At 46.8% G+C, this 16,967-nt stretch overlaps 1 protein-coding gene across 10 annotated transcripts in view; it reads left to right on the top strand.

Moving 5' to 3' along the window:
- Slc37a3 (solute carrier family 37 member 3) overlaps positions 1–16,967 on the top strand; it is a 69,367-nt gene that overhangs the window by 28,570 nt on the left and 23,830 nt on the right. For 6 of the 10 annotated variants that reach the window (XM_063250587.1, XM_063250590.1, XM_063250583.1 and 3 more), the window contains 5 exons: positions 650–791; positions 1,411–1,512; positions 2,021–2,068; positions 3,808–3,959; positions 7,367–7,432. In XM_063250587.1, the coding sequence (XP_063106657.1) occupies positions 650–791; positions 1,411–1,512; positions 2,021–2,068; positions 3,808–3,959; positions 7,367–7,432 (510 nt within the window). Of the gene's footprint in view, positions 1–649; positions 792–1,410; positions 1,513–2,020; positions 2,069–3,807; positions 3,960–4,130; positions 6,326–7,366; positions 7,433–8,759; positions 15,109–16,967 lie in introns of those variants that run through there. The other 4 variants (XM_063250588.1, XM_063250585.1, XM_003475340.5 and 1 more) reach the window with 3 other exon arrangements.

Here is a 16,967-nt window from a genome sequence, read left to right as displayed (position 1 = left end):
TTTGTGGCTTCCTTTCCAAGCCCCTTCTGCAAGCTGATGCTGGTGAAGAGAGGAAGCCACCTGGATGAAATCAGGCAAACAGGAATTTGTAAACATGTTTTAATTTTAAAATGAGGTACCAGGCTATGCGTGGTGGCACATTGGTAACCTCAGCACTCGGGAGTCTGGGGCAGGAGGATTGCTGTGAGTTTGAGGCCAGCCCAGACTCTATAGTGAATGCATGCCAACCTGGACTACACAGCAAGACCCTGTCTCAAAGCCCCCCAAAACAAATAATAGATATTGTTGACCCCAGACGCTTACATTTTATTTTACTTGCTTTTTAACACTGAAGATTGTGGCCCAGGCTGGCTGTGGTGGCGCAAGCCAATAATCCCAGCACTCAGCTGAAGCAGGAGGATTGCTGTGAGACCACCCTGAACTACATAGTGAGTTCAGGGCCAGCCTGAGCTATATAGTGAGACCCTGTCTCAAAAAACAAAAGAGGCTGGGGATTTAGCTCAGCAGTGTAAGCACCTGCCTGGCAAGTGCAAGGTCATGAGTATGATCCCTGGTACCTAAACAAAACAAAATAACAGAAAAACCATGACAAGTTGTGGCCATGCTGTACTCTTTGTCCCTTCCTGATGGTTTCGTGTCTTTCTTACAGTACTCCCTGGCCTATGCTTGCCTGAAGCTGGTGAATTACTCCTTCTTCTTCTGGCTGCCCTTCTACCTGAGTAACAACTTTGGCTGGAAGGAGGCTGAAGCCGACAAGTTGTCCATCTGGTACGATGTTGGCGGAATCATAGGTACGCCGGGTGCGTCTTCCTCGGAAAGGAAGTTCTTCACTAGTACTCCAGAGGTCTCCGGGTGGGCTGGCATCTCTCCACCTGACCACACTTCGGTATCCCCTGAAAGGAAAATGGCCTTGGTACCTGAGTTCTGAGGAGCATGCAGAAGATGTCCTGTAGCTCCTGGAACTCAGACTGGCACTCTGAATGTGACGGTGCCACCCAAGGGGTTGACATCCCCTCTTCTTAGTCACCTCAACTGTTATTTCCGAACCATAGTGGCTACATTTAATTTTAGCGACTGTTTACTTTCTGCTATTAATAGCCTGTGAGGGATAAGTCCTTCATTAGCCATGTTTTAAATTAAAAAGCAGACCAATCAGGAAAAGCATCTACAAATACTTTTTGTAGGGAAAACAGTAAGGGAGAGTGGATGGATTTGGGGATTCTCTTTTTTTCATCCCAATGTTTGGTTGTGGTGTCCTGTCCCCATCGGCCTCCACGGTGATGTGGGTCAGCCCATTGTCTTGCAGGTGGCAGGTCCTGGGGGAAGCCAGCATCTTCTCTGCTGGGCTGTAGTATGAGTTGGGGAAGGGTATGGGTGTGGGTCCTGACACACTGTGCTCTCCTTGCTCAGGTGGGACCCTGCAAGGCTTCATCTCTGACGTCCTGCAGAAGAGAGCGCCAGTGCTGGCCCTCAGCCTGCTCCTGGCAGTCGGCTCCCTCGTGGGGTACAGCCGTGAGTATCCCTGCCTCCATGGTATGGGAGCAAGTGCTTGCTGGAGTCCAGCTTGGCTCAGAGCTGGCCACCTCCACAGAGCCGAGGCGCCCGGGAACACCGAGGCACACGGCAGTGTTTGTGTCCAGAGGAAGCTGGCAGTGCTCCTGCTTTGTGGGTTTGTTTAAAGGCTTGCTTGGGAGCATATGCGCTTTGTATGAAGGGTGGCTCCAGAGGGACCGTATTAGAGCCAATAAAACAATAAAAGGGGCAAGATTTCAAACAGGGCCGAGGCTAATTAGCCAGTGTGGATACATCCTTAAGATGCTGCCGATCTGGGCAAGGCTTTCCCTGGCTTTTAGAAGTCTCGTTAGCTTGAGGCAGACCGACAAATAAAAACTGGCAGAGAGTTGCCTCTCTTTGTTGTCCAGGAAGGATTCGTGAGGCTTTTTGTGTGTGTGCTCTTGGTAGAGCTGTGTGTCATTGCTACCCCAGTCAGTCACCGTGCTGTGTTTGTATCTCCTCATAGGGTCTCCCAACAACAAATCCATCAACGCACTCCTGATGACGGTGACAGGTACTGTGGCCTGGGACTGCGCTGTCTGCTGGAAGCTGCCTCTTCCTCTTGGGTGATGCTAAAGCCTTACTTAGTCGCAGAAAACTCAAACAACAGAAGAACGCCTCCTTTTCCAGATTCTGTTCTAGATTAGTTATTATTATTTTTTGTGGTACTAGATAATGAACCCAGGGTGTACAAGCCTTCTTGTATTTTATTTTGAGACAAGATGTCCCTCATCTCAAACTTGCACTTCCCCTGCCTCAGCCTCCTGAGTAGTTGGTATTTGTCTGGTTTTCTTCAGGAAACATTTGAGCGGTGATGATTACGTTCACCGTGGGGGATTGGCATAGGTGTGAAACACTTCTCAGTTCTGCTTTTCCCCACTCCTCCTCCTTCCCTTTGTAGTTGGGATTTCAGGCATGCACCATTACACATCTTTTTCCAGATTCTGTTCTCTGCTTGTTGGTCACTTCCTCCACTCTCTTGAGATAGAAGCTGTCCCCATCAATTGTCGAGACAGACTCCTTTTGTGTAACCTTGTATTCATGATCCTCCTGCCTTGGCCTCCTGAGAGTGGGAATTACAGGGCTACTTCCCTATGTCCAACTTCAATATCACTTTTTTGGGGGGTACCAGAAATCTAACTCAGGACTTTGTGTTTGCCAGGCAGGCACTGTGCTGCTGAGCTATATCTCTGACCTTCAATATCACTTTTTTTTTTTTCCTGTACTGGGGATCAAACTCACAACTGCCTGCTTACAAGGCAGGCGCTTATGCCGCTGAGCTAAATCCCCAGGCCCTAATAACACATTTTTTGATCGCTGCTTCAGCTTCGGTTTAGCTTTGGAAAGAGACTTTGGAAGATACCACATTGGAAACCAGTTTACCAGCTTACAAAAGTTCAAGCTGGTTAGTTTTTCTTTTGTTGTTAGAATTGGTTAGTATTTCTTCACTTGTGCACTAGATGAAGTAGTTGGTTGCAATTAGGGGATCATGGTATTGAAAGATTGCTTTTTTAATGTATGGGGAATTGAACTCATGACCTCATGCTTGCCAGGCAGGCACTGTACCACTGAGGTATGTCCCCAGCCCCAAGAGTTACTAATTTTTAAACTTCACGTCTCATCAGAGAGAGCTTTTTATGTTGTGTGAGGCACACAACCAAGGCTGGGGCTATGGCAGCTTCCCAGGCACCAGCAAGGTGTGGGAGAGGCTTCCCTGTACTATGGAAGTGGTCTTTTCCTCTCCTCTCTGGTTTTCAGTGTGTTTGGTGACTTTGGGTTGACAAATGCCCATGTGATAGAACCATGCTGTAAAGGGAATTTGATAAGCTAGTCAGTTAGTTATTGAGGGAACTTCACAGGAGTGGAAATCCTCCATATTTTGCTGTATTTCATACATCTTGAGGTTTGTGAGTATACTAGAGCAACCAGGTGTAGTGTTGTACACCTGGAATACCAGCACTCAGCAGACTGAGGCAGGAGTTCAAGGCCAGCCTGAACTACATAATGAGACTCTGAAAAGCAGAACAACGCAAAACACTAGATTGTTACATAATTCATAAAGGGATTTCAGAAAGTGAATGCTATTTTAAAGATATTCTCTGCAGTTTCCTTTTAGTTTGTTTTTCTCCAGTGTATCAATTATCAGGATGATACTTTGATATTCAGTAGATTGCTCTGATATTAGAAATCACTTTTAATAAGAACCCACTCCGTTTGTGACTGCAGGATTTTTTTTTTTTTTTTTGACTGCAGGATTTTTTATTGGTGGTCCTTCTAACATGATCAGCTCGGCCATTTCTGCAGACCTGGGTCGCCAGGAGCTGATCCAAGGCAGCAGCGAAGCCTTGGCAACTGTCACGGGGATTGTGGATGGGACCGGGAGCATCGGTGCCGCGGTGGGCCAGGTGAGGCAGCAGGGTGGGGGTCATCAGGTGGGCTATGCCTGAGAGCTGTGAGAGTCTGTGCTGGAAGCCTTAGTTGCCTCCTCTCCTCCATGGTCCCACAGATGTGGCCCACCGAGGAAGCCCTCAAGCCCTCTACCTGACTGAATTCCTCCTTCTGACTTTGACTTCTAGGTTCTTCCTAACTTCCTGGGCTGACCCTTCTGCCCCAGCTGCCACCCCCTTTCTCCCAGGTTGAACGTGGCACTCCAGAGGGGCACACGAAATACGCATACTTCTCATACATAGCCTGGTGCAAACCCTGCCTGCCCTGTGCTCCAGGGTCCCTCTGTGTCCCTCTTGTAGACGCTGGGGTAACCTGCTCCCTCCCTGCCTGCATCTCTACTTCGTGCGCCCACGGCCTCTCACTGTCTTTGAGTTGCAGTTTCCCAAATGTCTGCTTCAGAGCATCGTTGGGAGATGTTGTGTGTAGAACACAGAGCTCGCTGCAATGTGCTCGATGGAGTCCGGGATCTGTTCACCAGGCCTTCCTGGGATTCTTACGTGATCTGACATCGAGGGTCTCTGAGGAGCCGAGGTTACCTATTGTGTGCAGCTAGAATGGCTTGGGTTGTGCAGTCTGGCTTTCATTCAAGCCTTCTCATTCAAGTGTCTCTTGTGTGGGACACTCAGAAAACTTGTGGCTGTACCACTCAGGGCCCTGGGGTGCTAACTTTACCAACACAGAAGTCACTTGCGTGGATAAAACAGCTGAGCCTTGGGAGTGGATCAGGTGTTTAGCGGAGAATAGGTAGGGAGAACCTCAAGGAGTGCCCAGTGGTCAGGAGGCAGAGGCACCAGGTCATGGGTAGGCAGGGAGACCATCGGTGATGCCCCAGGTAGAGAGAGGCCGGGAGAAGGACAGAAGATCCTTAGTGCTGACTTTCGGGGGCACGAGTGGCCCAGAAGTGTGCTCTTGGGCCCGCTTGGAGGTGCTTGGCCATGCTTGATGAGTGAGCTGGCATGGAGGTCCTACACCACTGCTGTGCTCGCTGCAGGGGCTGCTGTCTGCATCCACGCAGTGTGGCTTCGTGAGCCTGGCAGATTGGCCTGCGTGCTGTCATGGCCTCATACCATAGCTCTGGCTGCCCCCCAGGAGACGGTCCAGTGTACTGGTGAGTGTGTGCAGAATGAATGAATGATGCATCAACAGGCTTGGCGTACTTGATTGTACGATTTAAGGGCAAAAATAAAGAAAATGTTTAGCAAAGTTTGGAGAATTACATCCCTGATCCTGCCCTGGGGTGCGAGTAAGAAGAAGATGCTGGGGCTGGGGATTTAGCTCAGCGGCATAAGCGCCTGCCTTGCAAGCAGGCAATCATGAGTTCGATCTCTGGTACCGATAAAAACGAAAAAGACCAAAAAAAAAAAAGAAGATGCTGACGACTGCCAGCTCAGGTGACTTCCCAGTTGAAGGGAAGGGTAGCTGTAGGGTGTCCTGTGTCCACGTAGGGCGTCTTGTGTCCACGTACTGTACTATAGTTATCTTTTCTCACTGATGTTTGCTTTGTTAAGCAGATAAGGACACTGGGATGAGCCCTTCCAGGTGCTTGCCTTGGCTTAGCCCATCTCAGGGGCGCCAGTGTCAGGGAGTGTGTGGGGCTGTTGTCGGCAGTGTACATCCCCCTCTGTGGTGATTTCTGAGCAATTTCCTGTTGCCTGTGGGGGGAAATCACAGACCCCATGACTTGAGATTGAAGCTCTCAGCCTCGTCTTCCTCTTACTCTTCTTTTCCCTACTCCTCTGAGTAACATCAGTGCCTCTGCCTCTCCTGACTCCTTCAAGAAAGATTCATTGTTCTTTCCTCCCTGCTGCAATAGTGATTGATGTACACCTGTGCTCAGTTGGTTTTCAACAAGGGCGCCATGGCCATTCAGTGGAAAAGAGTGTTCTCATCAATAAATGATATTGGCAAGGCTGGGTATTTGCATAGAATGAATATCCATAAATGAATGGAGTTGGACCCTTACTTTATATGATTCGAAAGTTAACTAAATGGATTAAAGACCTAACTTTATGAACTAAAGTTATAAAACCCTTAGAACAAAACACAGAGACAAACCTTCATAACAAACTGTATTACAAGTACCAGTAGACACTCAAAAGATTCCCAACACCCTTATTAGGGAAATGTGAGTTTAGAATATGGTGAGATGGGGCTTCATACCTCCTGAGGTGGTATGATTAAGAACTTTGAAGTAATAAGCATTGATGAGAATGAGGGGAAATCAGAGCATTGCATTGCTCATGAGAATGTAGGCTGGTACTGGTGCTGTGGGAAATATCTTGGTGACCCCTCAAAAAAAAAAAAAAAAAAAAAAAAAAAACAAGCATAGATTGCCCATATCATATGGTCCAGTAATTCTACTCCTAGGTGAGTTCTCAAAAGACTTAAAAACAGGGACTCAGATGCTTGTATACCAGTATTCATTGTACTATACTGATGGTAGCTAAAAGTTGGAAACAACTTAAATGTTCAACAGATGAATGAGTAAACAAGCTGTCAGGCTGGGGATTTAGCTCAGCGGCATAAGCGCCTCCCTTGCAAGCAGGCAGTCGTGGGTTCGATCCCTGGTACCGATAAAAAGGAAAAAGACAAAAAACAAAACAAAACAAAAAAACCAAACCATGGTGTGTGGAGTACTCTTCAGCTCTGAAAAGGGGCGAAGATCTAACACGTATTAGCAGCATGGGTGAACCTTGAAAATGTTATGATAAGTGAACTAAGCTAGACTCAAAAGGACCACAATTCCATGATTCCATTTACGTGGAACACCCACAGTCAGCAAATTCACAGAGAGAAGGAAGATTGCAGGTTGCCAGGGCTGGGTAAGCACCCGGTGACGAGGCATTACTGTTTACTAGGTGTAGGTTTTCTTCTTTTCTTTTCCTGCCTCAGCCTCCTGAGTGCTAGAATTACAGGTCTTGTCACCATACTTGGCCTAAGTGTAGAGTTTCCGTTGGTTAATGAAAACATTTTGGAAATAGTGGTTGTACAGCATTGTGAATGTACTAGGTTTAAAAATGATTAAAATGGCAAGAGCCCAGGAATCCCGGGAGCCACTGATGATGGGACGAAGCTGGCAGTGCCCTTCAGAGCCTGCAGGCCTCAGCTGTGGCGCCTCTTGCTGGGGGCGGTGGTTAAGTGGGTGGCTGGGGCACCAGCCTTCTGTCTGGAGTCCTGCGTGAGGACAGACCCGCTGAGCTGCCCCTCCGTTGTGTGCTGTGTGGGTTGGGACTCCGCAGGGCTTATATCCAGTGCCTGGCGCACTTCCTGATTGCCAAGATAGCTGTGCTCCATCCGCTTCGCAGCCACTTCATTTTGGTAATTTCCAAAAGTTGACATTGTGATTTCTTTCTCTCCCTTTTAGTATTTGGTGTCTTTGATCCAGGACAACCTAGGCTGGATGTGGGTTTTCTACTTTTTCATTCTCATGGTAAGCATGCCTTTGTTTTTACCGGTACCAGGGATCGAACTCACGACTGTCTGCTTGCAAGGCAGGCATTTATGCCGCTGAGCTAAATCTCCAGTCCCCATTGCTGGCTGCTTTTAAAGATTCTTTTGCAAAAAGCACCATTTCTTAGTCTGAAAGGCAGAGTCTTTGTCAAGGAAGGGAAGGGCTCTCACCCAAGTGCAGTAAGGGTTGCCGGATGTAATGCAGAACAGCAGGTCTTCCTTTTGGATCACCCAGCACCAATTACTGTACTTCTCTGGCTGCTCAGTCTCTGCTGAATATAATTTGGGGTTGTGAAGGGAATTTCAGCGTATGCCACGCCATACAGAGTTAACTCAGGCTGACTGCTCTGTGCAGGTGCCAGAGCAATGGTGGTCTCGGAGGAAGTAATAGTCACATTCAGCTCTCACTTTATACTGTCTGGGAGAAGGCCAGTACAGAAAAAGGCCTGTGCTTTTACAGTGTTGCTTTCTGGCCAGGGATGTAGCTCAGCGGCATAAGTTCCTGCCTAGCAAGTACAAGGTCGTGAGTTGGATCCCCGGTACAAAAAAAAAGTTACTTTCTGGCCAGGTTTGATGATGCATACTTATAATTCCAAATTTTGGAAAGCTGAGGCAGTAACTGTGAAGTCGACGCCAGCCTGGGCTACAGGGTGACTTCAAGGCTGGCCTAGACTATGTAGTGGAACCCTATTGCAAAAAACCTGAAAAAAACAGTTTTTTCTATTGAACAGGTGTGTGACTTACTCAGTCACATTATTGGGATGGTCTGCCCGAGAGTCTGGTGATCGCCTAGGGCATGTTCAGTGTGCTGTCCTTAAGCAAGGCCATCCTGACTGGGGGCAGCACTGCTCTGAGCTGCTGCAGGAGCCCAGGATAGCCAGCTCCAGCAGGCCTGGCATACGTTTCTTTTGCCTCTGGCTTCTGGAGACCGTCCCCTGCCATTCTGTTCCCGATGCTCCTGCTGTGGGAGGACAGTGGCTTCTGCCGATGTGGCACACTGGAGACTGCTGGAGCAAACAAAGCTGGGCGATGAGAGGCGACCTGCTTTTCATCCACGTGCCCAACGGTTTTTTGTTCTGCCTATGGCCATCATGAGCTTTAGTTTTGGGTTTTTTGTTGGTTTGTTTTGACAACTAATATGGCACTGAAGTATTTTGTGTGATATTAAGGATAATTTTCAAAAGTAATTTTCTAATCCATCAAAGGGTAAGTCACCTTTTAATTGTTCCCATCCATTGCTATGCTCCAACACAAATTCCTGACAGCAGGGAAGGGCCGCGCACGTTTCTCGCTCTTTCTTTTCGCAGACGAGCTGTACGATTCTGTTTATCTCCCCGCTGATCGCAAGGGAGGTGGCTGCTCTGACGCAGCGGAGACAAGCTCACGTATTGGGCGAGTGACTGGTGCTCATGAGAAGCAAACAGCAGAGGGACACACGAGGACTGTTAGGTATTGGCTGTCTCCGTGCCACCCTAACCTCAGCATAGGAGGCCTTAGCACTGCTGGCCACCCAGGACCCCCGTCACAGGGAAGCTGTGCTGGGTTTTCTACACTACGGAATTAGTGTGCTGACTTCATTGTTTTCTGAATGTACTGAGTGGGGTCAAAGCCACCAGCATCTTCATTTGGCCTACTGGGTCTGTCCTTTAACCTTAATTGTCCCGGCCTTGGACCGCTGTTTACCAGGATTTGAGGGGACAGGTGACAGTGTTTGCTTGAATAATGTATTCACGGAGAGCAGCTCACCTCTGAAGCATTGATCACAGTGCAGACAGGGCTCCAGCAGACGGAGCCGTGAGCCTGCCTGGGACAAAGAAGGCCTTACTTCGAGGTGCATCCTGGTCTCCAAGGCAACTGCTCCTGACCAAACACAGCTTCGCATGATCGCCAACATGTTCTCCTCTGACATTGTTCTCGGTGACTTTGGCTCCTGGAGTGTTTAGTCTTTGTGACATTTAGCATTGTTGTGACCATTCCAATATGTGGCCTTGATTCCAGATTTGTGGCCTGGGCTCTGCGGGGTCCTCTGGGAGGTAATCCACGCGAGTTCCTCTTTAGGGAGGATGGATCTCTGTCACAGTGGGTTCTGGGGTCACTACAGCAGAATGCTGAATTAGAGAAAAGGGAGAGATCTGTTGCCCCAGAGGTATGAAGTGACAAGTCACTTTGGTGTTCCTAGGGTCAGAGAAAGGTCTTTTCAAGGCGTCAAGTATCCGTGTATAAGGCTGTGAATTTACTTCAGTCAATGTGTTAAGGTCATGCTGTATGTATATTTAAATCATGTAAACAAATAGGAAAATGTGCAATGAGGGATGTGTTGGGTTAGAGGATAGTTTTTTCAGTCTCTTGAACCTTATTCTCCAAAATGTGGTTTGTTATTGAACTTGTTAATGTTATTTAATCATGCAGGTTTCTGGTCACTTTATCCATCATTTACTGACATAAAGGGAAAACATGAAACACAGGAAAGGAAACACTAACTTTTGTAATAAGTAGCCCTCTGTTTGGTTATTTAATCTCTGCCACAGGCTTTGCGTTGTATTTGTTTGTTTCCATTGTGGTGGAGGCTGGACCGAGGCCTGGCGTGTGCTGAGCTGGCCCCATGCCGAGCTCTGCCTTTGAGACTCTGATTGGTGCCTTTCCCCCCAGGCAGTGAGTGTCGCTAAGTCATGGGCCCCAGCCCCACAGCCTTACCAGCTGACCCCACTGTAAGCCCGGTTCCTGGGCTCCACGGAGAGGGACCCTTGTCCTGGCTGGAAGTCAGCGCATCCAGACCTGGGATGAGCTGAGCACCTGGGCTTTAAGATCTGTCTAGGCCACTGGGGGCAAACCCGTGTGTGCTGCCGCCAGCAGTTTGTATCAGTGGCCACTCTAGAAGATTCACCATCACTGCTCTCGGTGATTCTGTTGGTGCCATGTGCCTCCGTTTCCTGGACCCCTCATCACCAGCAAGGATGATTTTTTTTTTTCCTCAGCCAGGACAGCTGTGGGAGTGAGTGCTCCCTGGAGCACTCTGCCCATAGCTGTTTCTGAGGTGGAACTAGAAATAAATCCTCAGCACTGGACAGAATGGAATACAGCTTCGTGGATGGATTTCCGGTCCTCATTCTGACCGTCCACTTAGGAATTAACTTCAGCAGACACCGAAAGGTCAACCTCTCCTTTTCATCGTTTCCCTTTAAGAAGAGGCTGTACCGAAAGCCCATTTGAAAATGTGTCCTCTGTCAATTGAAATAATGAGAAAATGTGAAGTGTAGTGGGAGGCTTTTATATATGAAATAAAGGATTATTGGATGTGAAAAATTGCCTTTCAAGTTTCTAAAAGTAGAGACTTCCGGGAGAACATGGCGGACAGATAACAGCAACTACCGGAGGCTCTCTGAAAGACTCGGCTCAGAAGCCAGGAATGGTGCGGACTAAGGAGACATAAGCAGGTGGAGATATGCTCTGCTGACTCAGGAACGAACTGGGCTGAGAGAAACCAACTTGGAATGCAGTCCTGGTGCTAAAACATGAAGAGAAAAGCCTCGGTGTGGAGGCTGGACCCCGCGCCATTGTAAGCCGCGATTTGGGTTTCCCGCCGCGTGGCGGCTGGCTGCCTCTACAGTGGCTCGGCAAGGAGAGAGACACACAGAAGCTCTGAGAACGGCAATCTGCGAACGGCAGGGAGGCGTGCACTGACTTGTGGTGAGGTGAGTGAGAGAAACTGACACTCTACCACAGTTTGACTCCAGCAGAGGACTTTCTGGGCCCAAGCAGTCCTGCGGGAGCAGGGCGCTGTGGCGACTCCAGCCACACAACCCCCTCTCAGGCGGGATTGGTGAAAAGTGCCTGGCCTGCGTGACGCTGCCCTCGGACCTGGTAGACTGTCCCAACCCAGATCCCAGAGCCTGACGGTGGCCGGGAGGGGAGACGCGTAGGCTGCCTGGTCCGTAACTCCCTGGTGCGCAGCGGTGAGCGGGAACACCTAACTGGCGCAATTCGATCAGGCTGTGGCTGACTGGGAGAGAAGCTGGGCCTCTTATATAAGCTTGCATATATAAGGAACAGAGAAGAAGAGGCAGCATGGGAAAAGGCAGCAACAAGAAAGGCTCCTCGGCCCCCAATTCTGAGAAACAGGCAATTGCAGACACCGCACCAATATACATAAGGCACCATATAGAGAGCCTCATAGACCAATTCAGGAATGAAGTTATCAACGACCTGAAGCTAGAAGTAGGCAGAATAGTTAGAGAAATGCTAAGTACCACCCAAGAAAAAACAGGTGGTGGAATGAAAGAACAGAAAAAAAGGGGAGAATTGTTTGATGGAGAAAACAGAGAAAGCATAGAATACGTGAAGCAGGTTCAAAGGCACTACCAAGATACTAAGAAGTCTATAGAAGACTGGCATAACAGCTTGAAAGAAACTAAGGACAGACTATCTGAACTGGAGGGCAGATTTGTAATATGGGAGAATGAAATGAAAAACTTCTTAAAAATAACAAAGAAACAAACAGCAATAATACAAAGACAAGAAGATGATAAGAGGATCCATAACTTAAGGATTAAGAACATAAAAGAAGAAGTAGGGACACAAACAAGTGAACTACAAAAGCTACTCACAGAAATAATCCAGGAGAATTTTCCTAATTTAGCAAAAGGTAAAGATACTCAGATATATGAGGCATACAGGACCCCAGCCACCTACAACCCAAACAGAGCAACACCCAGGCATATAATAATAAAAATTCCAGAAATTCAATACAAGAACAGAATATTAAAAGCTGTAAGAGACAAGAAACAGACCACTTACAAGGGAACACCCATCAGAATTACAGCAGATTTCTCGGCACAAACCATCAAATCACGAAGAGCGTGGGGGGAAATAATTCAAGCTTTGAAAGATAATAATCTCCAGCCAAGATTGAGATATCCTGCACAACTGTCCCTGGAAATTGATGGAAAAACAAGGTGCTTCCAGGATAAAGAGGAACTGGGGGAATTTGCAACCACCAATTCAACTCTAAAGAGAGTTTTGCAGGATATTCTAAAAAAAGAAAAATACAAAGAATCCAGAAATAATAGCAGAGAGGCCACAACGAATGGAGCAGAGAACAAAATGAAGAAGACAAACTGACAGCTACTGACAGAAAAAGAGCTCAACAGAAATGAGGCAGAGAAGATTGGATGATAGGAACAGCTATTTTGGAGAAAATGACATCTTAATAGGTAATACTGATTTAGTATCATCTTGTTTTGAAGTCTCATCTAGCTTTTGTCCTTCTGTCTCCAATGGTCTAAATAGGCTGTATCTTATTGGATTTTATTATGTACGATAGTATAAGCAAAAACCTTTTAAAGACAAGGAGATTATACAGAAACCATTGTTCATTTTCTGTTAGTCGATTCTAAATACTCTGTAATGCTGTCATTCTCTTGAATGGTTTTACATTGTTTTGATATACTTAATGCTACAGTATACGAAGTTGTACTCAAGGATTTCAAAGAAAGAGACAATATGGTAACTACTTTTAGGTTAGGATTATCTGGTGGTGAAACACTATTCTGCTTAAATGGTTATGTTTTGATCTGCGCTGTTTCATTGTTATGCCCTCTTTTATCTCAATCTCCACTCCATTATTTACTTTTTTATCTTTATCCTTTTAATTAAAGGAAAAAAATAGCAGGATATATTATAGTAACCCACTTTGACTTTTCGTTACCTTGATTTAAAGCCCTGTATTAGTCTCACCATCTGGTTTTTAACTGATGTTCCCCTATTCTGTTTTGCTGGATAGTATCAGGTTCGAAAGTTTAGGCATCAGCTGTAAAGATAATGAGATTCATTATGACGCCCATTCTTGTTGACTTTTATCTACTTTTGAAGACCTACAATGTCTCCAATGTTTTGGTTTTGTTGGTTTCGTTCTTTACTGTTTTGTTCAATTTTATTATAACTGATGATATAGGCAATTCTATTAGAGATAGCGGGAGGCATTATGGTAACCATTGTTGATCACCTTGTATTATGTTTTTACATTATCTATTATGTCCACCCTTTTGACTTGACCGAGTCTGTTCTCTTATGTCACATTTGGTTTTACTCTCTTCCAAAAAAGTAATAAGAACCGTGGGAGCAATGAAACCCAAAATGTGTAATAGTCATGGTACAAAAGAGAGGAAAAGAAAGTGCTCCAAACTATATAACTGCATGTATATTTAAGTGTATAAGATAGAAAATGATATCACAGAGTTTTATTGGATCAGTGAACAGAACTGTTTGCAGTATCATTGATGGAATGTCCACTTTACAAGCTTTAATTTTGTGACTTGAACAATTATTTCTAAGATGACAATATGTAATCCATTAACTAGTGATTTCCTACTGTTCATTTTTTTTCTGTAAATCTGTATAACTTGTACCCTTTCCCTGCTTTTTTTTTTTTCTTTTCTCCTTAAATAAAATTAAAAAAAAAAAAAAGAGAAATGGGTGAAGGAGGGAGGAGAGGACGACATAAGGGACTCAGCCTTTGGCTGAGAAAGCTGCAGGATTTGGTGTGTGAGATATAGGGGATAGGCTTAGGAGCTGCCTCCTAAGTGTGGGAAGAGGGAGGGATCCTGGAGGAGCAGAGTGAGTGAAGGACACATCCTTCCTAAAGATGGAGAGTTTCTGCCAACTTGCTGCCATTGCGATAAAAGCGTAAATAAAAGATTAGCTTTTTGGTTTTGGGTAGCCTTTTGAAACAGGCACCCCAGAGGTGTGTTTATTGGGGGACAGGAAAAAATATTTCCCATGATCCAATCACAGTAAAGTGAGCTAAGGGACGTGACCCAAAGCAGACCAGATCGTCACCTGGCCTTTTAGACCGACGGCAATCAGTTCCAACTCGTGTCTGTATAGCCACCACTAAAAGCACAAGTGGAGTCCTGGTAGATTAAAGTATTGGCTCTGCTCTGGGCTGCCCAAGGGATGTGAGAACTGCTACCCCAGACCAGGGACAGAAGGAAGATCCGGCATGGGGCCTGGCCCACCATGAAGTAATCCTCAGACAGAATTAGACCAGTGTTGTTTGTAAACCAGCAGCGACAAGTTGAGCAGCTCCTGCATATTGAGAAATGAGGAATTAATCCAGGAGGCGATCCAGTTCATGAATCGGCAGGGGAACTCAAACTGGGAAGACCCCAGGAGTCACTCGCCCGCTGTTCCGGTTGGGGAACCAACTAATAGAATTTTTGGGTAAAAAGATACAAATATGAAATAAAAGTGGCCTTTATTTTGAGAACGCAGAGAACCCCACGATCACTGAAGTCTGGCTTATCTCTCTACCAGACACATGGTGTGGGGGGCATACATATAGCTTTGGTTTGGGGTGATGGTAAGGGGCATTACTGATGTACAAGTAGCCCATTGGAATTCGTTTCGCACCACAGGCAAATTGCCTAGGGGCCAGGAAGATGACCTCAAGATAAAGCCCCTTGGTTCCGTCTCCGAGGTTCTTAAGGCTGCAGTGTCCAGGGCAAAATCCTTTCACATAGAATACAAATTAATCAGTTTCAGTTTGACATTTCCATACATACATATGTTATATTTTGATCATGTGCATGTGAGGTTTATTAGCCTGCCTTACTATATTTTGGATCTCTTTCCATATTAATAAATGTATATCTTCAGCAATATTTTAATAAATTTATTTGTACAGATTTAAAAAAAAAAAAAAAAAAGTTTCTAAAAGTAAGAATAACAATGAAAAGTTCTTTAATAATCAAACAGGAAAGAAATGTTGCCGTGTGCGTGCGTGCGTCTGTGGTGCGAGGCCTCCGCGAGCTGGCTGCTTGGTCACTGAGCTGTGCTCCCGCCACACAGGGTTCTCTGCCTTTTCTGTTTGTTGGTGTTTGGAGGCAGGCTCTCACTGTGTGGTGCAGGCTGGTGCACTGTGGAACTTGTGGTGATCCTTTGTGTCTGCCTCCTGTGCTGGGATTGCAGGCACGGGCCACCACACCTGGCCTCCTGCAGCACTTTTTTTTTTTTTTTTTGTCTTTTTCATTTTTATCAGTACGGGGGATCGAACTCACGACCGCCTGCTTGCAAGGCAGGTGCTTATACCGCCAAGCTAAATCCCCAGCCCTTCTCCTGCAGCATTTTAATGTACTGATTCTCCTTGTCTCCTACCCCTTTCTCAGCTCTGCTTCTATTAAACTTTGCTGGTTTCTGTTCTGTAAAAGATGTCACCGACTTTCCCTGCTGAGCTCTCTGGCAGTACACTGTTAAATCCTCAGTGACTGCAAAGCATCAGGAAGAGGATGGTGTCCAGACGGTGCCAGTGGGTGTCATGCAGGGACGTGGGCTTGACCTGGTCACGTCAGCCCCTCTCACCATGACTGCCCTGCAGTCGCCTGCATGAATGGGTCTCATGCCCTGAAGGTCAGCAGTCCTGAGAATCCAAAAGGCTTGGTTCTCTCCCCGGATCAGAACACACCCGTGAAGTTTCTGCCATGCTGTTCTTACTCTTTTGTGCTCTGAGTCTTCGTTTTCTCTTTTGTGTCTTTGTTTTCAAGGCCTGAGTAACGCTGTCTGGTCCAGGAAACCTTTCCCATCCCTCCATCATCTCTCTCTGCTTTGTTGTCACATCCGTGTCCTGTCCTGGTTCTGCTTGTGTGTCCATGTTCCCCGGGGACTCTTGTGGTTGGTGCTGGCTAGAGGTTGTTCCTGTTGGAGGAGGAGGAGGAAGAGAAAGGGGCAGGGAGAAAGCGGAAGGGCTGGTGGAGGTGGGCAGGGCAACACTGTCCTCCTCCTGGGTGTCAGCAGCAGGAGCCTGGTGCTCAGGCTGCTGTCCACCTCCTGCGCTTTCTGCTGGGCTGCTTCTGACCCCCCTGGGCCATGCCCCTTCTTTGTTTCTAGCTGATGATGCCCCTTCCTTCACCTGCTGTCCAGATCCCTTAGCTTAGACCACAAGCACTTTCACTGCTTGGTTGTTTTCTCCAGTTGTTTCTGGCTAAGTCACTTCCTCAGTTAAACAGTGAGTAGCACCAGAGTTGGCATTATTGTGACCTCATGTCCAAGGACACAGCAGCCATTGGATCAGGACAGGCCGATTTGCCTTCCACTGCTGCCTCTTGTACACTCATGTTCCATCTCTGCCTCAGCCTCCTCTCTTCCTTCACTGCTGTGCAGGGTAGGTGTGTGTCGGCATGTATCTAGAAGCCAGCTGACCCAATGGTCACTCCACCGTTGTGAATGTTACCCAATACAGAGAGGCTGATGTTACCATAGTGTGTTTTGAAAGCACAGGTGTATAGCATAGTTCTACATACACTTGTAAATGGTTAAACCTCACATTTGAAGAGGAATTCTCTGCCTGGACCCCTGAGCATCTTTGCACCATTAACCTCATGCCGCGCCAGGGGTGGTGCCTTCCTCTTGTCCTGCACTCAGGGACCAAGGCAGGAAGACTGTAAGTCTGAGCCCAGCCTGGGTGACTTAGCAAGACTTTGTCTCCAAGTGAAAACTGAAAACAGGTCTGGGGATGGAGCTTA

The sequence above is a fragment of the Cavia porcellus genome, unplaced genomic scaffold (genome assembly GCF_034190915.1).
Source record: "Cavia porcellus strain 051 isolate PalLab524CR breed Dunkin Hartley unplaced genomic scaffold, mCavPor4.1 scaffold_6, whole genome shotgun sequence".
NCBI lineage: Eukaryota > Metazoa > Chordata > Mammalia > Rodentia > Caviidae > Cavia > Cavia porcellus.
This window is presented reverse-complemented; position numbering and strand designations above follow the sequence as displayed.